This window comes from Erythrolamprus reginae, chromosome 1 (assembly GCF_031021105.1).
Source record: "Erythrolamprus reginae isolate rEryReg1 chromosome 1, rEryReg1.hap1, whole genome shotgun sequence".
Classification (NCBI taxonomy): domain Eukaryota; kingdom Metazoa; phylum Chordata; class Lepidosauria; order Squamata; family Dipsadidae; genus Erythrolamprus; species Erythrolamprus reginae.
Window position 1 is genome coordinate 142,197,146 of NC_091950.1, and position 26,228 is coordinate 142,223,373.

Consider the following 26,228-nt stretch of genomic DNA (forward strand, 5'->3'; position numbering starts at 1 on the left):
ACTATTATTAGGAAAACAGTATAGTTTGTTTTGCTAATCAGAAATGAATCATGAAACAATTATGAGCCTGAAAGTGAGCTGGGTGACTTTGGGGCCAGTCATACTCAGTCCAACCCAAATCTCAAGGTAGTTGTTGGGAAAATACCTCTTTTGCCCAAAGAATGCAGTAGGATTTTAACCTACAAACACAGCCACTTTTCTGGACACTTCCAAAAGTAATGTAAACTTTTTGGAATAGTTTCACAATATATTAAGAGGTCATTTCACGGGCATTATGTAATCAGTTAACCATTCAAAGAGTCAGATACATTTTAAAAAACTGCATTCCTTTGTGACAGTGGAAGTTGATTCCGGTGCTCCATTTAGTCACATCTCATTATTGCTTCTTTCATAGGCAATCTTCAGCAGCAGGGCATTGCAGAAGGACCTGCACTATGGTGGTGTGTGGGAAGCTACCGGTACTTTATTTGTGAACATTTTCCACATAGTTGGCATGTAACATGACACAGACTGCTTTTCCCTTTAAGTATTTATTTTGGTTATGGCTTCCTGAATTTAAAGACATGACATAAAAAAACAAAGCATCCCTTTTAATTGTTTTATTTACTTCTGTATACATAAACTTTTATGAGCATGGATAACTGCCCCTCCATCCTGGCACCTTATCTAAATCTCCAATATCACTTTCGGAAAATTTCTTACACAACAAGGCTTTTAAGGAATCAAAGACTTGTTAACTCAACCATCTGTTATTTAACTCTAAAAAATAGGGGTGTGCCACAATGCAACACAGGTCTGTTGCCACTCAGTGGCTACTACTTCAGGTAGTTCTGCTAAAAATTGCAAATCCTGTCCCCTCTCTGGTAGGATTCACAATGCTAGTGCAGTTCTCCCTGGTCTTCACTACCTTATTACCAGAGATCTGACAATTCTCTCCAGCTGCAAAGACTTCAGCATTGTGCCATTTTTCAGAAACTATTTGAAGTAGGTACAGTACTTTTCACACAATAGAAGACTAGTCCTTGAAGAACACTTAACCCTCATGTTCTTACCAGTTATATTGGTTGTAGTAAAATAAAGGCCTAAAAAGAGAATTCTTAATCACATGACCAAAAAAAAAAAAGCTCTTTTGTCAACTTCTGACAAAAGGTGATATGAACTATCCTTTATTATTAACAGGAAGAGGGCCCAACTCTTTGAGAATCAGAGTGAGCTAATAGGTATTATTAGACTACACAACTGTATATGGAGTGGAACAATGTTAAATTAGTTACTGTAAACTATTCATCTGGTAGAGGGAAAATTATACAATTTCAGTTCCCAGCACCATGAAGGAAAAAAATAAGGGAGGGGGTGTTATTAGAAGAAAACAAATAATTTGCTGCAGCTGTAATTGATTGAATCAAAAACATATGGTTGTGATGGGAACAAAATTAAAGGAATTATTATTGGTTGGTAAACAGTCATCACAAATCTAAATCAGAAGTTTTCATTAGTGTGCAGATGGCTATCCTGGCTAAATATAAAATTGTAATTTTAACAAAACCACACCTGCACCCAATGAAGGGGGGACTAGAGACAGACAAGAGACTGATAGCCAAACAGAATAAATAATTCAAGTAATTTGCCAAACCGGGTTCATATTCTAATCCAGGGTTAGGCAACGTTGGCTCTTCTATGACTTGTGGACTTCAACTCCCAGAATTCCTGAGCCAATCTTGCTAGCTCAGGAATTCTGGGAGTTGAAGTCCACATGTCATAGAAGAGCCAACTTTGCCTATCCCTGTTCTAATCTGTTCATTACCCTAGCAAAATACTGCATACTGTAATCAAGATAGCCAGTTTCCTCAGTAGTATGCACACTTTTTCAGCTCCAAATACTTTTCTCGCACCAATGTTAATCACACAATTTGTAGCAGTAGCGGTCTTGTGGAACATGCAGTCCTGAGCTACATGCAATGCCACCTACACATTATATATCTGAATGGCTGCCAAGTGTCCAGGCAGGCAGGCATCACAAAAAATATGTAATGAACTGCAGTAACTGCTTTGCTTTCTAGACCCTGTTGATTCTGGGCTTCAACATAACAAACAAACTATAAATCTTCCTTCCAGATAATTAGCATTGTAAAAAAATCTCCTGGGAATAACTGCAGTTAAAGCCAGCCAGAACTATACAGCAGGGATTAGAACTATACAGGATACAGCTCCAAAATAAAGTCGAAATTGCAAATTCATTTTGCTTTTTGATCATATGAATATGTCAGGTCATTAACAGAGAAGTACTACCAGGACATTGTACCATCATAAGCTCTCAGGTAGCAGTGAAGAGTTTATGTAAATCGTGTGATAAATATATCTTTAAGGTATTTCCAAATCTAGTCCTGTCTGGTGATAATCAAATTCCACAGAAACAATTGCATGTATTTGAGAATAGTGGATAAGCTAGTGCTATGACCACTCTAAATCAAATAATATCCCTAAATGAAGTTTGAAGAGTTATATCAAAATCTCACAAGGCAGAGCATGTTAGCAGCCAAGGCTTTTTAAAGCAGTTAATATAACTTCTTCAAGACAAAGCTTCCCGTTAATGGGACTAGCCCATCAACATCAGAGAAAAGAAAAGCACCATAGTGTAAGTGAGCAAATAGTAGGGTGGTTAGTGAGGGAATACATGACATGTCTTTCTTGAACAGCCATTACATCCTTAAACAATAAATGCTGAAGCAAACAGGAGCCTCACAGTTCACTGGAGAGGGTGCTAAAGACCTATCCTGCTCCACAAGTATTTCCTTCACTCAGACTGAATAAAAATTCCTAAACACGAATTGCTGAAGAAGCCCATTGTTTTATATCCCTTATACAGGATGTTCCGTTTCGAAACAAAAACATTCTCTAGACAGCAACTAAAATAGACCCCTTTTAAGAAGGCAAATAAATAAGGAAATCATCACAACCTAAAAAAAAAAAAGACATGTACAAAGTGCAAGTTTTTTTATAAGCCTAGCACCCATTCTGATTCTCCCACAGGTATTTTGCACCAGAGCAACTATATTAGAAGAATGGCACTCCTCTTTCAAAAAGCAAGCACCAACATTTCAAGATCCCTTCTCTTTTCTTACGGATGGGAAAATACAAAATATGGGGGAAATACGCTGTTTTACAGCTCATCCTAAGGAGGGGTTCTAAAGTGCCAAGCTATATCCCCAAGCCCTAAAATGAAAAATAAGAGCCTGCAAGGGTTAGAATTTAGTAATGCATAGAACAGGTTGATACAACTGGAGGAACAGAATACAGTCTCAAGAATGAAAGATTGGTCCAGAGTATAAGCACTTTCAATCTTGCAATATGGTCAAGAAGCTGGAAGTTTGCTTACTTTGGGAGGGCTAGGATAGGGCTAGGCTTAGCTGTTTCCCTTCCCTGCATTGCAAGAATTCTTTTGCTTTGTCAATCTCTGTGTAAAGGCAACATTCTTCTCCAAGAAGGAAACAGTGGAAAAAAAATGTAGTGTAGTGATCCACTCTGCAATAAAGGGGTGAGCTGGGGCAGAAGGGGGGGGGCAGGTCCTTTAGTTATCTGACTAGTAATTCATTTGTTTAATTTCTCTATGTTGAATAAGTTGCTTCTCCCCGTTTATTCTTTTTTTAAATACAAGTTCAAGTTGTCCCAATACACGTGTGCTCCTCTCCTACTACGGTCCTGCAGAATCCGAATCCTCAATTAGAACTTCGGTGGTAGCTCCAAGAATCTCTGTATTGATAACCAGCCCTTCTGTATTCTCACCACTAGCGCTGCCAACAAATATTTTTCCATCAGCCAAAAGGTTGACCCGGTCACCCCCACTGCAAAAGGCCTTAGGCATCCCATCAGAGTTCAGTAATAGGCACTCTCCAGGAGTGGTATTTCCAATGGGGTCTGGAAGAAGTGGAAGGCCTTGCCCATCCGTGGGTTGGACAATAGATTCTGGATCAGAACCCAAGATGTCAGTGCTGGTAATGAGAGCCCCTGCGTTGGCTGCCAGTGCTTCAGCAATAAGCACTTCTGGGTGACTCTTGGCTTTATGTGCTACAACGCTGTCTTTTTTCTCAAACTTCTTTCCACATATATTGCATGAAAATTGGTAAAAGGTATCTGCATCATGTTTTTTCATGTGCCAGTTTAGTGATGCCTTCTGCCGGCAGGTGAATCCGCAGATCTCACATCTACAGAAAAATGAGAGGGAGCAGAAGACAATTCATTTATTCATCAGAATAATATTTGAGAAATGCAAAGGGAAAAAATTATAGATATAGCTGGTCTAATTCCTCATGAAAAAGTAGGCAAGATCAAGGACACTACTCACTGTAATGGCTTCTCGCCTGTGTGGATCATTCGGTGAACTGCCAGATTGTGGGAACTTTTGAAAGCACGGGCACAGTATTCACAAATGTAATCCCTTTGATCTGTAAGGCGGCACATAGTATTTTACATCAAAACCTGAATCTAATTCAGATCCATACCTATTCAAAAAGATTCTGCCATGTTCCTAATCACAGTATTAAGGATAATAGTTTAAAAGGATAAATATTTTCTAATAATGATGAGGAAGTATTTCTCAAATACAAATAGAATCTAATGGAAAGAGTCCCATTTTTATTCTAAGATTTATGTATTTTGGCTTTTCTACTTAGGAAGGGGAAATAAATTAAAATATTTCTCATTATATTTGAAAATCATATATATTATTCATTCTGTATGTCAGGTACAAGGAACCAGAACAACACTGTGAATAGGCCAACAGAGCTCCTTTAGTGTATTGAGCCATTCTTGGTAGATCTCTGGGCTTAGTTGTTATACCTAGTTTGAGTAAAGAAATGTCTGCAAGAAAACAATGAAGCTCAGATAGCACCAAGGACCCCTCATTTCAACTCTGAACTACAAATATTCCCCTTTATTGGTCTGTACTGTAGGTCATCTATATTATAAGAGTCTTGCCAGACTGGCGGTTTTCCCTTAAGAATTAGAATATAAGGTTTCACTAGTCTGGCAACTCCACACTGACTTGCCTTTTCATTTCTCTCTCTTCTTTAGCTCATGAGTCTACCACATTGTTCCAACAAAAGCACATATTCATTCATACATGGTCTATGAAGGTACAAAAGATCATAATGCTCATTGTTTAATGGCAGTGGGACCACCGCTTTCCATATACCACTGGAATTATGGGAGTTGAAGCCTACACCAAGAAATTACCCTGTTTGGTAAAAGCAGCTGTACACATCTTAATGGATATTCCTTCAAACTCTTCATATATTATTTAAGGAACTTCCAGATTTTGAAATAGGGAGATTAAAAAACAAGGAAGGTAGAAAGTATGGTCCCAAGTGATCTCCCCCGTCAAAAGTGACTTCTGACAAATAAGCAGTATATTCCAGTTACTTCATTTCATATATAGTATTGTTCTTATTTATATCAATTGCAAATAATAATTAATTGCATAAAATCTGTTATATTATGAATATAAGAATCAGTGTAACATTCTTATCTATATCAGAGATAAGAAATGAGGAAAGGAAATATTAAAATACTAGAAGCAGTAATATCCTAACTGCATCCTTCAATTTGAGTCATTCTCATTTTAATTATAGCCACAGAACAACATCTGTATAGCTGTCATAAAGCAATCTGCATTAACTTTGCATTTTATATCTAAATGAAAGACTTGGCTATTCAAGAAGAAATTTATTTTCCTCCTTAAAGCGTATGGGAATTTTCTTTTCAACCCATATTACCTGTGTGATGTTTGGCATGCCGTAACAGTTGCTTCTGGAGCCGGAAAAGTCTTCCACAAGAGGGATGAGGACATACATATTTCTTTTTCAGCAGATGTTGATATTTGATATGATGCTGAAAAAAAATCACATTTTTTAATTACTTGCGATCTTATCTTAATAAATAGTGGTAAACACATTTAATATTCTAATAGCCACCTTATACAGTGGTACCTCTACTTATGAACTTTTCTAGATAAGAACCAGGTGTTCAAGATTTTTTTGCCTCTTTTCAAGAACCATTTTCCACTTACAAACCCGAGCCTCCGAAACTGTAACCGGAAAAGGCAAGGAGAAGCCTCCGTGAGGCCTCTCTAGGAATTTCCTCGGAGGAAACAGGGCCTCCACCCTCCCTGTGGTTTCCCCAATCGCACCCATTATTTGCTTTTACATTGATTCCTATGGGAAAAATTGCTTCTTCTTACAAAATTTTCTGCTTAAGAACCTGGTCATGGAACGAATTGAGTTTGTAAGTAGAGATGCCACTGTATTTCAATATAAATATACAGATTGAAACATGAAGAACTTAAAGAACATATGCTAGAAACATTATGTGTACAGATTTGTAGAATAAGAACATTTTCCCACTTTTTTGGTCTCTTTGAGTTAATGTTGATTCTTGGCAGTTACCTGGCCAAGTTTTCTTGGCAGGACTTCACAAATGGTTTATTATTGCTTGTTTCCCAAGGGTGAAAGAGAGTGACTGGTTCAAGATCACCCACTTGCCTTCATGTCTAAAGTAGAACTAGAATTCAGTCTCAAAGTTTCTAGCCTGATGCCATAATCAAAACCCCAAACTGGGCTCTTTTAATAGGAATACATCATAGATAATTTGGAAAGTGACTAAGAAATATAGAGAACTGACGTTTTAAAGTTTAGATATCATCTCTATCAAATATCCCAATTTTGGAATTATTCTCCTATAGTCCCATTACTATAACATGATTGTTTTCTAATTGATTGTGCCTATAATAGTTATTTTCTGAAGGGGTATATCCCAATTTCACCAATTTTGTAGCACCAGCATGATTTCTCAAAATTCTAATGCCTAACATCTCAAATAGTTGGAAATACTACAAAAAGTTATAGGATGAGGTGAATGATTCAAAGGCTTTTGGGAAAATGTGAAACCAGTAATTTATAACCATTAATAATTATTAATAACCATTATTAATAACCATTAGGTCTAGAGCTCAAGACTACACAGAGACAACAAAAGCAATTGCTTTATTTTCATGTATCTATAACTAGGCACAATACAAAATTATAAAATAAACTATAACAATAATACTTTATTACTGTAAACACACTATGGCCAATATATCCACTACCATTTTCTTAATTGGAGGATCATTTACCATTTCTCCTTGTTGGAGAAGGGAAGGGACAATTTTCCCTTAAGGTAAATATTGTGGGTGCCAAAAGAGAAAAAAGGTAATTGTAGTGTATTGTAGTGGTACAATAGTAGTAGTCTTTAAAGATTAGGGCAAGAGGTTAATGCAGACTCTGTGACAGAATGAGTAGAGATGTAAGAATTGAAGTTATTCAAAATAATGAGAATTTCATTATATTTGATCAGTCAGCCAGATGTTTAAACAGGATTTGGTGTTTATATCCCACTGAGCCTTTCCCAAGGACTTGAAACAGGCAGGTGTTGCTTAAGAATTTTAAATGTATCATCACTGAATGTAAGCTGTTGAAGTAAAGCTACCTTTTGCAATTGAATGAAGGTGATTTTTGTCAATGCCAATGGTGTTCAAATGGTGCTTTGGACACCCAAAGCACCATTTATTCATTCATTCATTCATTCATTCATTCATTCGATTTTTGTGCCGCCCTTCTCCTTAGACTCAGGGCGGCTTACAACATGTTAGCAATAGCATTTTTTAACAGAGCCAGCATATTGCTCCCACAATCCGGGTCCTCATTTTACCCACCCCGTGGAAGGATGGAAGGATGAGTACCATTGGCACTAGCTATATTTTGCTATAGGTATTCTACTTCTACTTGCAGATCTTTGCATTTGTGATTATTATCTCATTTTTAAAAATATAGAAATTTGTTCGATTTTAACCAGCATCCTCACCATTAAACCAAAGTGACTCAGTGCTGTGTGGGATGTGTGTGGGTGAATGAAAGTGTGATAAAAAACCAGGAAGATTGCAATAGTCAAGGTAAAAGATTATTGTGACATAGAATGGAATTTTGCTGAACGAAAAGAATGGAAGGCTGGTTTTTTTGGAATGCTGTGCAGGGAGAAGCAACAAGAGTTGGGGGTGGAGGGTGGGAGGAGAAGCAAGAGGTGTCAATAAATCCAAGGCTGTGTTTATTAGTTGGATTAGTGGCAAAGTTTTCAATGGACGCAGAAAATGCGTAAAGCTACTAAGAAAACAGTTTGGAAAAATTACTCAACTGCACTGAAAATATCAAAATAAAATTTGAATAGGTTTTCGTTTTTAAAAATCTAATAATGAAGGTAATTAGCAGTGAGATGAAAGATGCTTCACTTTCTTGTCCCTGTGACATTTCTTCGAGTCGAGATTCGCAATAAGATTTAGATGTGAGAATACCGAAACTATGGGAATAAAAAGTATTTTCCAATAGTCTAGAACTCAGAGAAAGATACATTCAGTAATAATTGCAAAAGAAATATATATTTAAGCACAAGAAAAACTATGGGGTATTCAAATGCTAAAGAAAAACAGATGAAGAAAAAAGAACAGTTCATAATGAATAGGGTGGATAATGAAGGGTTATCCATAATTATCCGTTAGTCATAATGAACGACTAATGTCAAAATAGGAAAAGTGCAAGGAATCCTGCATAGTGTAATGCGGGATTTGACAATAAAATTAATAAAATGTAATGGGGGGGGGGGAGAGAGAGAGGCAAAAGGTTATGAAAAAAGCAGTAACAGCAATAGCACTTAGTGTTACTGTATTTTTCGGAGTATGAGATGCACCTTTTTATCCCCCCAAAATGGGGTGAAAACTTGGGTGCATCTTATAAACCAAATGTAGTTCCATTCAGCCACCTTCACCCTTTGGCCTCTGCCTCCCACCAATTTACCTCCTTGCCGCAAACAACTGAGCCTGACTAGCACTAGCAACTGATTATCAGCTTCCTGACCTGGTTTGTGCTAATACTGAAAGCCAAAATAAAACTGCAAGGAAGAAAATTGCTGGGAGGTAGAGGAAGAATTTTATTTTCTGACTGCTGCTGGCTGTTGTTCGCTGATGTAAGTCAATAACTATAAATGTCTATAGAATGCTCAAATTATTAGACTGATTTTTTAAAACACTGTTTTAGTATTGTTCTAGGCAACTTAACAAAATGAAGCTTTTTAAAATAATATTCTTTTAGGCAAGTCCACAGAAGAAAAGAAAAAAAATTATAGAGAGCAAAGGGAAATTTCTTTCTCCTTCCTCTGCTTGGTAAACATTATTCTCACCTGCAGATAGCGCGGGTGTGCAAGAACTGTACCACATCCTTCCATTTCACAACGTACATATTGTATTGGAGGCTTCTTCCTAAAATGCACACAGGTGAGTAACCAAGAGAAAACAGCACAATTCTGACAAATATATAGTTTTTTCTCAATCTGAGACCATAAAGAAGCCCAGAATTTCCATTACAAGGAATTGTAAATTGAGGCACCCACATGATCAGACCTGATTTTATTCCTTTTTTTGGTGGCAGTTGTTAAATATAAACCAGAAAAAAAGTCTTAAATCACAGTCACCTGTAACCAGCCATATAGGTAAGCCAATTGCCCTATACCTTAAATGTAGTCATTTTGTAGTCCCTCCCAGAGCCAAGTCATAAGTAGCTTTTAGAGCATCCGTCATAACTTTGAACGGTCACTAAGCGACTGGTCATTATACAATGACTACCTGTAACATAGTATCTATGTTCTAACATACATGCCAGATAATAATTTCATGTACTGTGAGAGTCAGTAGTGTTAAAAATCAGGTTAAATGGTTTAATTTCATCATTAGTATATAATACATGTTAAATACAGTGGTACCTCTAAAGAACTTAATTCGTTCCGTGACCAGGTTCTTAAGTAGAAATATTTGTAACTAGAAGCAATTTTTCCCATAGGAATCAATGTAAAAGAACCGTTGTACCTACCTGAACGGTCTTCTCGATGCCCTGGAAGGAGAGTCCAGCATGGGGTTTAGCTCAAGTCTTATTGGTAGGACTGAGTTTCAAATTAACATAAATATATAATAATTAGGTACCGCCCCCTTGCTGCCCCAAGTACCCAGTTTTAAAAAACGAAAAGATGTAAAGATAATGAACTTTATTAACAACCATAATAACATAAGAAACAGTATCATCAAACAAGAACTCCCATGGTTCTTCGGGAGGGTATGGACTCTCCTTCCAGGGCATCGAGAAGACCGTTCAGGTAGGTACAACGGTTCTTCTCCCATGCCTCCTGGAAGGAGAGTCCAGCATGGGATATACCCAAGGTCTAAAGTTTCAGGGAGGGAGATTGTGAACCATGGGTGGTACCTCCCCGCACACCTTCTGGAGTACCCGTCTGCCAAAGGCAGCTTCAGCTGAAGCGAAGGTATCCAATTTGTAATGGCGAATAAAAGTTGTGGGTGAACTCCAGGCCGCGGCTCTGCAGATATCCTCAAGGGGAGCTTGCGACGCCCAAGCTGCCGAAGAAGCCGCACTCCTCGTTGAATGAGCCTGTATACCACTCGGTGGAGTCCTTGCACTCGCCTTGTATGCCTCAACTATACATAGTCTCACCCACTGGCTGATGGTATTAGAAGATACCTTGAGGCCCAGTTTACTGGCACTAAATGACACAAACAAAGCCTCAGTTTTGCGTAAACTGCCGGTACGCCTGATGTAAAGCTTTAATGCTCTGCGTACGTCTATCTTGTGCCACCTAAGCTCTAAAGGGTGAGTACCATGAGCACAGAAATCCGGTAACACCAGCTCTAGAGCCCTGTGAAAGTGAGTGTTAATCTTTGGGAGAAAGGTGGGGTCCAGGCGTAAACAAACTCTGTCTGGATAAAATTGACACAAGTCTGATCTGACCGACAACGCGGACAGTTCGGAAACCCGCCTTGCCGAGGTGACTGCCACCAAAAAGGCCGTCTTGAAGGAGAGGTAACGCAATGAAACAGTCCTCAACGGTTCAAATGGTGGTCCCGTGAGGGCCTGAAGGACCAAGGTCAAGTCCCATGTGGGAAAACGACGAACAGGAGGGGGGTGCGTGTTGGAAGCCCCTCTAAGAAAATCCTTAATCCAAGGGTGACTAGTTAAAGGTCCCCCATCGTCCCGCTTTACAATGGTGGCAAGCGCTGCGACCTGGCGTTTTAGCGTGTTTGGCGCCAAACCTTTCTCCAAACCTTTCTGCAAGAATTCCAGGACAGGGATGACTGTGGAATCCTGTGGTCGAAGGTTCCTGTCATTGCAGAAGGAATGGAAGGCTGCCCATGTTGCCTGATAAATTCGGACTGTAGAAGGGCGTCGAGCCGCTTGAATAGTTGCGATAACATTCTCGGGAAGGAGACAGCTCCTCAACCTGTCCCCTTCAAATGCCATGCGGTTAAGTGAAACCATTGTGGTTCCGGGTGGTACACGAACCCCTGGCTGAGGGAAATCCGGTCGTCCGGTATCCTCCACGGTGGAGAAACGGACAGTTCTCTGAGGTCCGCAAACCAAGGTCTCCGAGGCCAATGAGGCGCTAGCAAGAGCACCTCCGCCTTCTCCATCAGGATCTTCCTTACCACTGATGGAATAAGTGGGATCGGAGGAAAAGCGTACAGTAGGGCCTTTGGCCACTGAAGATGTAGTGCATTGATTCCTTCGGCTCCCGGAGTTGGAAAACGGGAGTAGAACCTCGGGAGCTGGGTATTCTGGGGGGTGGCGAATAGATCCACCACCGGTTCCCCGAACCGATGCGAGACTTCCTGAAACAGACCCGGATCGAGCCGCCACTCCGCCGGGTCCAGTTCCTGGCGACTGAGCCAGTCCGCCTGCTTGTTGTCCTCCCCCGCGATGTGCTCTGCATGGAGGGAGCAAAGATGAGTCTCTGCCCAGTTGAAGAGGAGGACTGTCTCTTCCATCAACCTGAGAGATCGCGTTCCACCCTGGTGATTTAAATGCGCCCTGGTCGCAACGTTGTCCGTGCGCACGAGGACGTGGTGACCTTCCAGTAAGGTGGCGAAGGCCAGCAAGGCCAAGCGGACAGCTCTCAGCTCCAAAAAATTGATGTTGATTGGGCATAGCTCCTGGGGGCTCCAGAAGCCTTGAGCCACCTGGGACTGGATGTGAGCCCCCCACCCCAGCAGACTGGCGTCCGTGGTGAGAATCGTGTGATGGCATGGTCCGAAGGAAGTGCCCTGCCGCAGTGCTGCAGATCTCCACCAGCGGAGAGAGAGTTGCAACTCGCGTCCCACGACGGTTAGACGGTGTGTATGGCTCAATCTTCGACGCTGAAACGGGAGCAAGGTCCACTGGAGCAGTCGATAATGGTAACGGGCCCAAGGGACAATGTCCACACAGGATACCAGGGTCCCGAGTACCTTTGACAGGAAAGACAATGGCACCGTTCGTTTCTGTTGAAGGCCGTCTATGAGAGAACAGATGCGGTGCTGTCTCTCCGGGGATAGATACACCCTTTGAGAGACCGTATCTATCACCGCCCCCAGATGAATGAGTCTGGTGGCAGGAGCCAAATGGCTTTTTGGCATGTTGATGGTAAAGCCATGACGTTGTAGACAAGACATCGTGGTTTGTAAGTCCTTGTGCGCCCTCTGGCGGGTTGGAGACAGAAGTAAGATGTCGTCCAAATATGCGAGAATCCGGATAGGTCGGGACCGCAGATCGGCCAGCAATGCATCCAGTACCTTCGTAAAGGTACGTGGGGCCGATGACAGGCCAAAGGGCATGGCCCTGTACTGGTAATGGACGTTGTGTAGACAGAATCGAAGAAATTGTCGATGGTACGGGTGTATGGGGATGTGCAGGTAGGCCTCCTTTAAATCCACTGAAGTAAGAAGGTCCCCCGCTCGAACAGAGGCCAGGATGGAGCGGAGGGAGGCCATCTTGAACCGTCGGTACAGAATATACTGGTTCAGACGTTTGAGGTTCAAGATGAGCCTGCAACCCCCGGAGGCCTTGGGTACAAGGAACACCCTTGAATAGAATCCCGTACCCTTGGAATTGTCCTGAACAGGTTCGATCGCCCGGATCTGTAAAAGGTGGAGAATTTCCTGATCTAACAGAGACCTCCTTGCGAAGTCTCTGGGGACCGGACAGGCGGTAAAATGGTGTGGAGGGTCGTGTAGAAACTCGATCTTTAGCCCTTGTGAGATAGTGGCTAAGACCCAAGGGTCTGAGGTAGTAGCTCGCCATCTCTCGCTGAACTTTTGTAGCCTGCCCCCCAAAGGAATGCCGTCCAGGCAGTCACTTGGCACGTCTGGCGTTCCGTTGCTGGTATCCCCGGTATGGTCGTCTGGTCTGGGAGAAACCTCTGCCTCGATCCTGGGAATACGGTCGGTCATTCCTGTAGGATGTGGAGAAGGCACCCTGTGAATAAGGTCTGGCCTGCTGTGAAGGGGCAGACCACGAGTCCCACCGAAAGGACTGCCTACGGGAGTACGGACCAGCTCTTCGGTCCTGGCGACGGAAGGACCTTGGGAGGACTTTTCTCTTATCTTTATCCTCCACCAGGACAGGATCCAGAGCCTCCCCGAACAATTTTGTGCCCTCAAAGGGAGCTGAAGACAAAGTCCACTTGGACTTGGCATCCACCTGCCAGTTTCTGAGCCAAAGCAGACGCCTCGACGAAATGGTGGAAGCCATAGCCCTGGAGGCAAATTTTGCGGCATGCAGAGTGGCATCCGTGGAAAATTCCGCAGTCGCGAGGAGCTTATTCAAGTCCTGCCGCAGTCGAGTCTCCTCAGGAGCCAGTCTCGCCTGAACCTCCTGAATCCACATAATGGATGCCCGGCTGAAGAAGGAGGCGGTGGAAGCGGCCCGAAGAGCCCAGGCGGCCATCTGGTGGGTCTTCTTGAGAAGAGTCTCCGCTCTCCTTTCATCCGGTTTCAAATTGTCCGCCGTCTCGGAAGGTACAACCGTGCGGGAAACCAATGTGGCCACCGGTTTGTCCACCGGAGGAAACTGGAGTAGCGTCTCCATGCTGTCATCAAAAGTATAAAACCTGCGTTCCAGGTTAGAAGGCCCTTGCGCCGCCGCCGGATGTTGCCACGGGCGCTTGACATTCTCGAGAAAAATCTCCAGTGCAGGAACCTTGTCCGATTCTTTGGCGGGTTCCTTACATAAAGCAGCTGAAGTGCGTGGCCCGTCTGATGGCTCCACTAGTGGTGTTGCTCCTGGCACATCTAAGGCTTGCTTTGCCTTGCGTAATAAAACCCTATACAAGGAGGGTTTAAAGAGGCCCGCCACTGCTGGCTGCTCTGGAACAGTGAATTCATCATCTGACAGGCCATCTCCGTGGTCACTGTCTTCCTCAAAGTCAGTGTGGTCAATTGACATAGAACCCAGCCCAGTAGGGGGCGGTGGTGCTGGCCAGACATCCCTGGGCTGGATAGGCTGAGATGGAAAAACATTGGCACGTTGTGTTGCTGCAGCTATGCCCTGCGTATATGCATTGGCCACAATGTCCTGTATAGTAGGGGCAAAGGCCTGCCAAGCATCTGCATTGTCTCTAAGCCCCGCTGCCGTGGGGGTGAAGGTAGATGAAGGCTCATAACACGGTGTCTGTAACTCCCCTTGAGGCAGTGCCTGGCTATGAGAGGATGAAGGCCTCTCAGGCCTTGCTGCAGTTGATGGCAATGGAGGAAGGACCTGCCTGTCAGGGGACCAGTCCCTCTCAGTTGCGGTGCCCTGGAGACCCATGGAAATAGCTGGAGGAAGAGGCTGGAAAGGGCCTATGGACAGTCCACCTACGATGGGGGGGGGACAAGGCCGCCTCCAAACGCTGCTCCAGGGCCTTGATCTTCCTCTCAGCCTCACGAAGAGAGGAGCTTGATTGGGAGGACTTACTCCTAGGCTTGCTGGCCTTATCCTTCCCTTTGACAGGTGTCTGAACTGGCTGGGCCTGCTCCTCCCCACTGATAAGTTGGTCAGCCATATCTTATTTTGATATGGGGCAGCGTACTCACGATTAATCACAAAACACAAGGCAGCTCAAGACTGTTGACAGTATTAGAAAGCACTCACTCGCATGTAAAGACATGCAGGCAGGCTGGACAGCTAAACGGGCTTTGATTGGCTGTTAGCCGCCCACGTGACCTTGTCAACTGTCTCTGGGCAGATCTTCGAGACCTGACAACTTGGCCAGCTGCCCAGTTCGCGCCAATTCAAACGGCAATTTTTTGATGCCTGGCATAAAGCCAACAACAAACATGGCGGTTTGAGGGCTGGCAGAAAGAATTGCCTCATAGAGCCCACACCCATTAAAAAAGAGGCGGGAATAGCCGTTTTTACAGTAATCGAGCCCTTGCGGCTCGCCAAGCCTCTGGATTGCTGCTCGCCGTTGCGATCACTTAATCAGCTGTCCGGCGGCTGTAATGGCCGCCGCGACTTCATTCCCGGTCGGGAACCTTCGTTTTGCCGCAATTCGTCCCGCTGCGGCTTAAGAAGCCTCCCTCCGGCTCAATCAGCTGTTCGGCGGCTGTAACGGCCGCCGCGGCTGCAAATTCCGGCTTCTGAGGCTTCCGCCGCCCCCGACAATGGGGAGGGACGGACCCCCCCCATCTGGGGTGATTGGGCTAAATTGGACCTTCAGGTCACAATTGTACACAATGAAAAGAGCCCAGTTGCTCCTCGGTGGGCAGTACCCGCTAAGAGAAGAGGCCCCAAAAGGAGAAAAGGTGGGGGTGGTGCCCGCGGAGGGCAGAGACCCCATCAGAAGAATTCGAACCTGTACAAGACAAAAGGAAACAAATTACAAGGTTCAAACAAAACAATTTTTATAAATTACATCACTTAAATACTCAACCTAAAGGGAGAGAAAAAAACTCATGTCCTTAACCTCGACTGAGTTTTTTAAAACTGGGTACTTGGGGCAGCAAGGGGGCGGTACCTAATTATTATATATTTATGTTAATTTGAAACTCAGTCCTACCAATAAGACTTGAGCTAAACCCCATGCTGGACTCTCCTTCCAGGAGGCATGGGAGAAGCAAATAATGCATGCAAACTCATTAGGAAACAAATAAAGGCTCAGAATTTGGGTGGGAGGAGGAGGAGGAAGAAGAGGAGGACAGTCGCTGCCGAAGGAAGAAGGTGAGGGGAATTTAAAAAATCCAAAACTTTAAGGTTTAAAAAAAAGGGGGAGGACTCTGAGGCGGCGAGGAGCACGCGCCTCCCATACACCTGGTGTGACGCTGCCTCCCATACACTGTGCCAGAGAGAGAAATCCAGGCGGGCAAGAGGGGGGAACCTCCCGCTCCTTTGACCAAAAGGCGGCTGCTGTTGCTACCTGCTTCCCCTTCCTTACCATGCTGAAGAGCTCCCCTCTCCTCTCGCTTTGTAGCCGGTGTCTTTCCTTCACTGTGGCGACTCCTTGGTTTGGCTGAAGCCGAGTTGATCCGGCTGGGGCGAAGCACCCCCTTTTGACTTTCCGCACCCAGATGCTCCAGGAGGCAACCTCGTGCCGGGTGTATGGGAGGCAGCGAGAGGGAGTCACTGCAGCACTACAGTGTTTTATTCCCTCTCCAAGCGTCCAGAAAAAGGGAAATGCTTTGTTCGCTCTGGATTGCCAAAGTCTCCTTAAGCGCCACCGAAAGGCTCTTCTGGCAACCCAGAAAAGCCCGAAATGGCCGGGATTAAAGGAGGAATGGCAGGAAACTGGCCGGGCCTTCATGATGCTCTCAAATTTCCTTGGAAATTTTTCCGGGCTCGAGTTCTTAAGTAGAAAAAGGTTCTTAAGAAGAGGCAAAAAAATCTGAACACCCGGTTCTTAAGTAGAGGCATTCTTAGGTAGAGGTACCACTGTACAACTAATTAAAGTAAGTGCAGTCTTTAAAATCCACTGTAAGAAATAATATTGTATTCCGCTTATGTTTTGTTTCACACATTTTTCAGCCCATTCTTTAAAAGGTTAAGTTGTCAAACAGAGCTTAATATAGTTCTTGGGAATAACAAGTTCCCGACAATCAGAACTTCTGGAAATGTTATTATCCCTTTAAATTGCTGGCTTGCTATCAACTTTATGGAATTTGGTATATTTTTGTGACTTATTCAACACACTTGATGCAATGAATTTAATTACAGGTGTAATAAATTGTAGTTTCTGTCCCAGCCACCCACTGTAGATGACCTAAGAAACACGTAGGAGTATTGATTTAATAATTTCTGAAAGTATACTATATCCATAACATTGGAAGATCTATAGATGTAGGATTGCAGTACAGTTTAGGAAGATATTACCCTAGTATGTGGGTTTTTTTTGCAAATAGCTGATGAACTAGAAATCTAAAATCTATTTCCTATCTCAAATTTCCTTTCGTCACTTCCACATAAAACTAAGAAAAAGCAAGAGAAGGGATGAATACATTATTAAATTATCATTAATTTGATAATTTGATAGATTATCTTTTTAAGCCATACAAAAACAACTTACCTTCTTTTAGGAAGCCGTGGGCTTTTGTCATCTTTTCTCCGCCTTCCTCTCCTGAAATATCAAGGCAAATTATTTGATTTGATTTTTATGCCGCCCTTCTCCTTAGATTCAGGGCGGCTTACAACATGTTAGCAATAGCACTTTTTAACAGAGCTAGCATATTGCCCCCACAATCCGGGTCATGAAATGTGAAAATGAAGACAAAACTGCAGACATGTAACTGAAATTTTAAGTTACACAATACACAAATATACAAAATCCACCACTAAAGAAAACACAAGGAATGGAAACTAGTTTCTACACAATTCATTTTTACTTCTGTAAATATGTGCCATCTATTTCATATGCACAAAACCTCTTCTAATGTATCCAATTCTCAAACAACCAGATATATCACTCCCTACATACTGGAGATTCATTGTAGCAGTACAATATCTCTACAATGCAGAACAGCTTGGCTCCCTAGTCAATCTCAGAACTGAAGGGTATTTTGCCCAAGGACCATCCCTATATTTAGTTTCTTTCAAAGTCTTGGTATTAATGAGGGTTACAGGACTGGCCACACTCTAATTCACAGCATCTAACACTTGGATACTCACTTCCTAGGTGGATCCTCCTCTTCTCGAATCTCACTTTCTTCTTTAACTTCCACTTCCACTTTAATCTCCTTCTGTTTCTCTTCTTTTCCCTTCCCACTTTTTTTTCTTTGCTTTGGAGCATCTCTGCAGATAACCATGATCATACCATTATCATATGAACTATACGTTCATATCCAACAATGTAAATACTATCTAGATAAATATTCTAGTTAAATGTCATACTGAAATTTTTAGACAGTTCTTCAACATGGATTTCTTTTTGGTGTTTGTCATATCTGCAATTTTAAATATGCATAGTCCTGGTCTCAATTATTTAAAAGCAGTCTATTATTATTATTATTATTATTATTATTATTACTACTACTACTACTGTTGTTGTTATTCTTTGTCATTGTACGTATATACACAGTATATTCATATAGTGAAATTCACATAACTCCCAAAGACCTGGCCCAACACACATAACAATTCCAAAACATGCCCCCACCCGCCAAAATTCCCCACCCTGAACCACCCAAACATCCACACAACAGATCAAGTAATGCTGCCCAACAGCTCACTGATGGTAATCATTGTTGAGTGAAATTATAGCTCTGGGATAAAAATTATTCAGAAAACGTGTGGTTTAAGTTTGCCCATAGTATTTGTCCATAGTATCAGAAACCTAACAGAATACTAAGAGTTCTAGCAGTGAGATAGTTTATTACAACAGGCTAGACTGACAATAATTTGTTTACTTATTTGCTGTCTATCCTGTTTTCAAATGACCATACAACTGCTCTCTGCACCAAAAATAAAATAGAGCACCTGTCTAAATGGGGTTTGTACGTTTCATCTCTAGGATCATCTTTGAAGGGAACCTCTTCTTCACTGATAAGCATTTCTTCTTCATCACTTAACAATGAAAAATAAAAGGGAAAATACTGAATTCAATTTTTCCATAAATTAAACACTTGTGGACAGAAAACAGTCAACATCTCTTATTTGTCTATTCTTATTACATTTCATTTTTTTCCAGTTATGTACACTGGATAAGAAGCAATATTGTATAGGTCTCCAGTCTATTAATCCAACCCAATCTCTTCCAGAACATATGCTAGAAAGGACATATTAACATATTCATCTACTAAGGAATATTAGCAACAGTTCAATTAATATAAAATGTTCTGCTTATACTAAATATAAGCAAAACATTTATAGAACTCACTTTCTAACAATTTTTTAGACTGTTGTATTCCTAAAATATTGGATAACTTAGGCCCCAAAACACACCCGAGCTTGTCATCAGCTCAGAAAATGTATTTAATTACAGACATCAGATGACTATGGTCAGTTATAGTGCAACTGCACTATAGATATACCGGTATAAAGAAACAAGATCCAGGTATAATGGAATAAGATTTTGATACAAAAGAATATATACAGCTTATGGTTGAACTGTAGAGTCCTATAGAGTCCTCTTTGCTGTAAATCCCACTCTCTTCTAGCAAGCTGGATAATGAACGATCCTACTTGAAAACCACCAAGGTCAGAGAGCACCAAGGACTCCAGAGAACAAGCTTTCTCAGATATACCAGACATATGTTCAACAATTCTGTAGTTTCAAAAGAGTCACATTTATGATTGAGAAAATCTGACACTATAGTTCCTAGGAAACTGAACTACAATGATTCTCCAATAGAAACATAGAAGATTGACGACAGAAAAAGACCAACTAGTCTGCCCTTATACTATTTCCTGTATTTTATCTTAGGATGGATATATGTTTATCCCAGGCATGTTTAAATTCAGTTACTGTGGATTTACCAACCACGTCTGCTGGGAGTTTGTTCCAAGCATCTACTACTCAATAGCCTGCAGGAGAATTCAATTATATGTTCATTCCTGGGATTCCCTTATTGAGGAAATATGTAGTCACTGAAGTTTGCAAAACACACACACACAAACACAGGGCGAGAGAGTGCTACATCCTGGAGTTAAAAACAACCATTCTTCTAAATCAAGAAGTGAAGTATTTACCTGGTTATTCAAGACAAGCTACAGCACACCTCTTGTTGAGATGACACAGGCAAGAGAAAAATAAAACTACTATTTTAAATCAACCTCAACAAGAAATAAATTTCCGGGGTGTATATGCTGCAACCAAGTTCTTTCCCCTTACAATGAATCTATTCACTACTTTAACAGATGATTATTATATGTGAAGATTCAATGGAACCCAATTTAGCATTCCTCAAATACAACTGACCAAATTATGGTCTTGACAGCCTCCAGAAAGTTTTTGAGTGCAAAGTATTTTGGATGAAGCATTCCATGAAATTTACTTCTGTAACAATTTGAATGACATCAATATATGACAAAAAATGCCACTTTTAATCCCAAAGGTGCTTTTTTCCAATGCTTCTTGGTTGAGAAGCAAAACGTTTTCAAAGAAAAAACGCCAAGAAAGTGCAGTTGCCTTTTGGAAAAACACCTTTGGGACAATTGTGACCTGGATTATTGAGAATCTCCATATAGACATCTTGCCACAAATGATATAATTTTATACTACTTGTACAAAATGATAACACTCCCTAAATTGCAGCAATAATATATTTTAAAATATAATAATCATTTATGGACAAATACCAGTTCCCCTCAAAAGATTAAGACCATTTTTTCACTCAACATTTTTTCTATTCCTCCTAGTACCTAGTGTGTCTGGGCTTGGAACCAAAGCAGAAGGTCTGGTTACTACTTGGGTGGAAAACTAAATGCCATAAGCTACACTCAAAAGATAAAGAACTTCTTAGAACGGGGTGTCAAACTTGCATCATTGCAGCGGCATCACATGACATTTTTTTTATCCTTCCCTAACCAGGTTTAGGCGTCTCTAGTGCATGACCTGGCCTGCAGGCTGTGAGTTTGACCAGCCCTGTCTTAGAAGATAGCAATCCTAAAGCACTTCTGCAATATTGTTCAGAAAACTACATGGTTGCCCCCAATCAGTCACCAAGAATTAAGTTCAATTTAAGGATAATTTTATAGTTTATAAATTACTGCTTATGAACCAAGGTATTTTGTATCCTAATCTTCCAGCCAATGTATAATTCCTTACCTGATTCTAGTTGGAGATGAATGCTCTTCAGTAACTTCTAAAAAAAGAAACATATTTAGATGTAGAAATCTGATCAACCTATGTATTTACAAACATCTATTAATATGCTATTGCGTTAAAGTGGTGAATGTTAAGCCTCTAAATTGAAATACAGGAAATTCTTGCTCAACATTAAGACAAAATATAATATTAAAATAATGCATAAACTACTCAGCGAATAATTTTGCTTTTAAAGTGTTGGAGCATATTTTGTGGCATGTGATTAACCAAAATTATCTTTTTATTAACAGTCTTCTTTATGGGACAATAGAACAAGTGTGACTTTTTAAATATTTATTTATTATAAGTTTTACACAGACTCACTGAAAATGCTATTGTTTTATTTCCCAGTAACAAAAAACACCATACCAAATTCTAGCTGGTCTGTATTTGGTTCTGATTTGCAAATAAGATGCAGGGACCCAGTCTTTGATCTGGAACTCCGGGAATTGTCTGCATCATATTGCTGAACAGTCGTAGTTGCCCTGTTGCTACGCCAACCCCGGCTGGGTTTAGTTGTAGTGACTGGGACGCCAGCTGCCGCAGTAGTGCAAACTTCCTTCTCTTCTGTCTCCTCTTTGGGATCTGTTTTATATATATATATAAAATGCACTTGGATCAACAAGGAAATTTGTGAGTTTTTAATAATCAAAGAGCTGAAACATATCAAAGAAGTATTTATCTCGCTTAAAGAATTTGTCTGTTTCTGAAGAACAAGCAGTCTTTTAAGAGGCTCCTAACAATGCAATTTGTAATAGCAGAGATAAAGAAGGAAAATTCCATCTAAGAAGGCCTTATTCCTCTCTCTTCAGAGCTTTGTCCCACAGAGCAGCTAGTAATTTCAGATCCTATTAGCCTATGTCATTCAGATCACAATTAACAAAACAAGAGAGGCTTCTCTGTTAAATATGCTGAGAAAAATGACTTAGAATAATGGCCAGAAATGGCCAGTGAGTTTTAATTAACTATATCTAATCAAGAAGACAGGAGTTAATAATTTTAAAATAAAATGAATAGTCTATTTTATACACCTATTTCTTACCTAAATATAACCAAGACTGGATATAGCACTCTAATACAACTTGGTCAATTGTACTAAACTGCCTATACCTATTAATCTGATGTAATAAAATTCAACCCCATAAATGCTTCTAAATTTTACCCACCCTAGTGAAGGCATGCATTGCAACAGCCTTACAAAAAACAAATTAAAAAAGGATTCTTTTTTAGCAGTAGCTAAACTACGGCAGCATAGTTTAGCTACTGCAGACAAGAAAAAAAAACCTGCACAAAAAGTTTGATTTTTTAAAAATTCATTATTTTTTAAAGATAAAAATAGCTGTGTGGAGGCCTTTTGTGGTCAAGATGCTGACTTCCCACTCGAAAGTTGAAACTTGAATCCTAGGTTGCAAATGATATTTCTCTTCTAGGGTGCAAAGAAGAAATATTTGTTGCGAACTCCACACAGTGTTAGGAAGGGCATCAGATAAGTAAACACTCAGCTTCATCTGGTCGCCCCAACTCTACCCCAAATTAAGAGATTATAGGGAGGTCGTAATAAGGGAGGTTTTGTTTTTAGGTAAAATATGTTTAATTTCTATATTGATTTCCTGAATGTTTGCTTTCCAGAAAAATAAGACTTTCAATTTGCTAATTACCCTTCCTTACTAGAATACACAAGACCAAATAAGCATTTATAAGTAGTCCTTAACTTATTTTATTTATTTATTTATTTGATTTTTATGCCGCCCTTCTCCTTAGAATCAGGGCGGCTTACGACATGTTAGCAACAGCACTTTTTAACAGAGCTGGCATATTGCCCCCACAATCCGGGTCCTCATTTTACCCACCTCAGAAGGATGGAAGGCTAAGTCAACCTTGAGCCGGTGGTGATATTTGAACCGCTGACCTACAGATCTACAGTCAGCTTCAGTAGCCTGCAGTACAGCACTCTACCTGCTGTGCCACCCCGGTTCATATTAATCATATGATTACAATAGGGGCTGGAAAATTCATTGTTAAGCAGTGTAGCAATTAAGTGACTGGGTCTGATTTTATGACTTTTTTTTTTTTTGGCTATGGTTAAGAACATAAGGATTAACCGCCCTGAGTCTACAGAGAGGGGCGGCATACAAATCAAATCAAATAATAAACCATGACTTGTGACCTCCTAATTTTGCTTATTGGAAACTTGCTGGGAAGGTCACAAATGTCAATCACATGACAGCAGAACACTGCAACTGTTGCAAGCAGAAGCTGGTTTCCAATCACTCAATTGTGATCACATGATTGCAATGATACTGTGGCAGCAACAATGAGGGCTAGTTGTAAGCCACTTTTATTCAGTGTCATAACTTTGAACAGTTGCTAAACAAAGGGTCATTAAGTGAGGACTACTTGTATACAAAACTAAAATCTTCCTGAAATCAACTGCTAGAGACATTTAATTTCAAATTACTGTTCCAGCTGTGATAATTAAGCAAATCATCGGTCATTAAGAAGGATATCACTTGACTGCAACTTGCAACTTCCCACTGTGTTGCCTGCTAGATGCTGCAACCATCATAAATGTGCAGTAATTGTTAAAAACCCAAACTGTAATCAGATGACCATAAAGATGACCATGGAGATGATACAGTGGTCACAAGTGAGTACTGGTCATAAATCTCCTTTTTCAGCACCATCGTAACTTCAAATAAAGTGAAAAGTGAGGAGTACCCATATTGTCAATATAATTTTATGACAACCACATTAGGCTGTTGTTAAGACTATAAACTGGGTCACTGGAGTTGCAAAAGCAGTCTTGTAGATACCCAAGTGCCAAGCTAAGAAGTCAGATAGGGGTGCAAACCGGTACACTATACAAACCCAGGTAGTCTTCTCTAGTCAGTCTACAATATATCTACTGTTTGAGAAGTCGTAATGAATTAAGGTGGAACTCCAAACTGCAAATTACTCTTTCAAGTTGATATCTGTTCATCTAGAGACAACATTAGCATCAACAGAGAATCCAGAGCACAGAATGCAAAAACAGTAATTCTGTTTTACTAGGATTCAGCTTTAATTGGTTCTTTCCTATTCAGACTTTTACTGTCTCCTAGCCCTGGACAAAGTGTTATTTCCCCCACTGCAGTGGTTCTTATGGTTTAGGTGCCCTAGGGGTCCACAAAGTCCAGTAGGTAAATATATTAAACATTATTTTAATTTCTCATGAAGTTAATATTGATATAAGCTATTTAACTAAAACATTTTGCTTCCTCAATCATCTTTTAAAGATGTAAAGGTGTCCCGAGATCAAACTGTTTGTGAACCACTGCCCTGTAGTAATGGTGCTGATGTCAACAGCATACTCTGAATTACTGAGATGACCTAGCTCAGGGGTAGGCAAAGTTGGCTCTTCTATGACATGTGGACTTCAACTCCCAGAATCCTGAGTTAGCATGATTGGCTCAGGAATTCTGGGAGTTGAAATCCACAAGTCATAGAAGAGTCAACTTTGCCTACCCTTTACCTTAACCCAGTAACTTTGTGTAGCTATTACAAAGTATGAGAGAGAGGACCAACACCTGTGGTATACCATGAAACAGAGGCACCAGACCAATCTCTCACCCCTCTCCAATTGAAATTACCTATAACAAATAAAGGAGAACCACTGCAAAACTACTTCCAATTGTAATCACAAAACTCCACAGGTACTCCACTAATACACCATGGTTGACAATATTAAAGATTACTAGGAGATCCAAAAGGATGAAGAGATGTGCACTAGTCTCATCTAAATTCCAATGACAAGAATATGTTTGTCCCATGTCCAGACTTGAAATCAGATTGAAAGTTAAGTCTACGGACAAAAATCTCCTCCTCAGAAACAGCATTGACAATTTTCTGGATTCAGGTTGCTCCACACTTCACAACAATCAGGATGGGAAAGGGGCAAGAAGTTGGCATAGATGAAAAGCTAGATAATATTCTACTTCCTAGGATGTCATAGACTAAATAGAGTCCCAAACCTCATAACATGGTGCCAAACTCATTATTCTAATTCAATTTATCAATAAAGTGCTATGCAAATTATTCACAGCAGCCAGATGTGAGATGCTCATCTTGTCTCTTCTCATAAAAGAATTATTTTAAATAAAGCTTCTGAATGACAAACCACTGATGAAATAAGGGAAGAGAAATAAGCATGTTTTGCCTTTCTTACTCAGTGTAAGCTTTAACATGGGCACAGGCCCAGGCTGTATCAGATTAGTTTCGTGTTTTCCTCCATTGGCACTTCCTCCAGTTGTCATTTCACTTCCCAAAGAGCTGCAGAATATTTAAACCACCAGCTGAAATCAGTTGCCAGAGGGATGGTGGCGACCAAGCTCAGAACAACACTGTCCAAGCTTGGAGTGACTCCTATAGCTAGTTATGTATCAAGCATGAGATGGAACAGCTTTCCATGTCAGGAAACTCCCCTGCACCTGCTAGAAACCAATTAGTTGCCTGAGACAGACCATTCAAAAGAATTCCACTGTTCCGAAAGGCCAGGAGTGATGCTAAATTGTAACAGGATGAAAGAATTATTTGACCACGCAGATGATGAAAATCTCTTCCACCTCAAGCTCAGAGGGATTTAGTCAGAAGCATGGCAAACTAGTACATTAGCAGGATCACAAGCTTGTCTCTACACCCCAATCTAATATAAAGGTGCTCACATCCAATCATTTCAAGTTCAGAGTTCCTAACCATTGCTGATGTATCTTAACAATCACCACTTATCCCTCTGTTGACTAATTTAAATCTTACCTTTCACTGTTGCTTTATCCAAGCACCTGAAATAGAAGTTAAACATACGATGTGAATTAACACAATGCCCAATACTAAGATGTAGATGTAGTTCATAAATGTGTATTTTTCTAGTCATCTCACTCATATATTTTACCTTATAAACCTAGAAGCCAGGCCTACTTGTCTTATAATACAACAATATTAAAATAGCATAATAGGTGCGTAAATCTTTTTTCTAATATTCCCCCTACTCGCAATGGATGACTGGCTGCAAAAGTTGCAGT

General features: G+C 40.9%; 1 protein-coding gene across 1 annotated transcript in view; it reads right to left on the minus strand.

Moving 5' to 3' along the window:
• Positions 1-584: 584 nt before the first annotated feature.
• Positions 585-26,228, minus strand: part of ZFP91 (ZFP91 zinc finger protein, atypical E3 ubiquitin ligase) — a 28,183-nt gene continuing 2,539 nt past the window's right edge. Inside the window, exons 2-11 of the mRNA XM_070726813.1 lie at positions 25,963-25,988; positions 21,541-21,756; positions 21,133-21,169; positions 18,843-18,929; positions 18,036-18,158; positions 17,437-17,487; positions 9,262-9,340; positions 5,772-5,886; positions 4,343-4,442; positions 585-4,202 (exon numbers count right to left, since the gene is read on the minus strand). Coding sequence (XP_070582914.1) covers positions 3,692-4,202; positions 4,343-4,442; positions 5,772-5,886; positions 9,262-9,340; positions 17,437-17,487; positions 18,036-18,158; positions 18,843-18,929; positions 21,133-21,169; positions 21,541-21,756; positions 25,963-25,988 — 1,345 coding nt within the window. The 3' untranslated portion in view covers positions 585-3,691. The remainder of the gene's footprint in view (positions 4,203-4,342; positions 4,443-5,771; positions 5,887-9,261; positions 9,341-17,436; positions 17,488-18,035; positions 18,159-18,842; positions 18,930-21,132; positions 21,170-21,540; positions 21,757-25,962; positions 25,989-26,228) is intronic.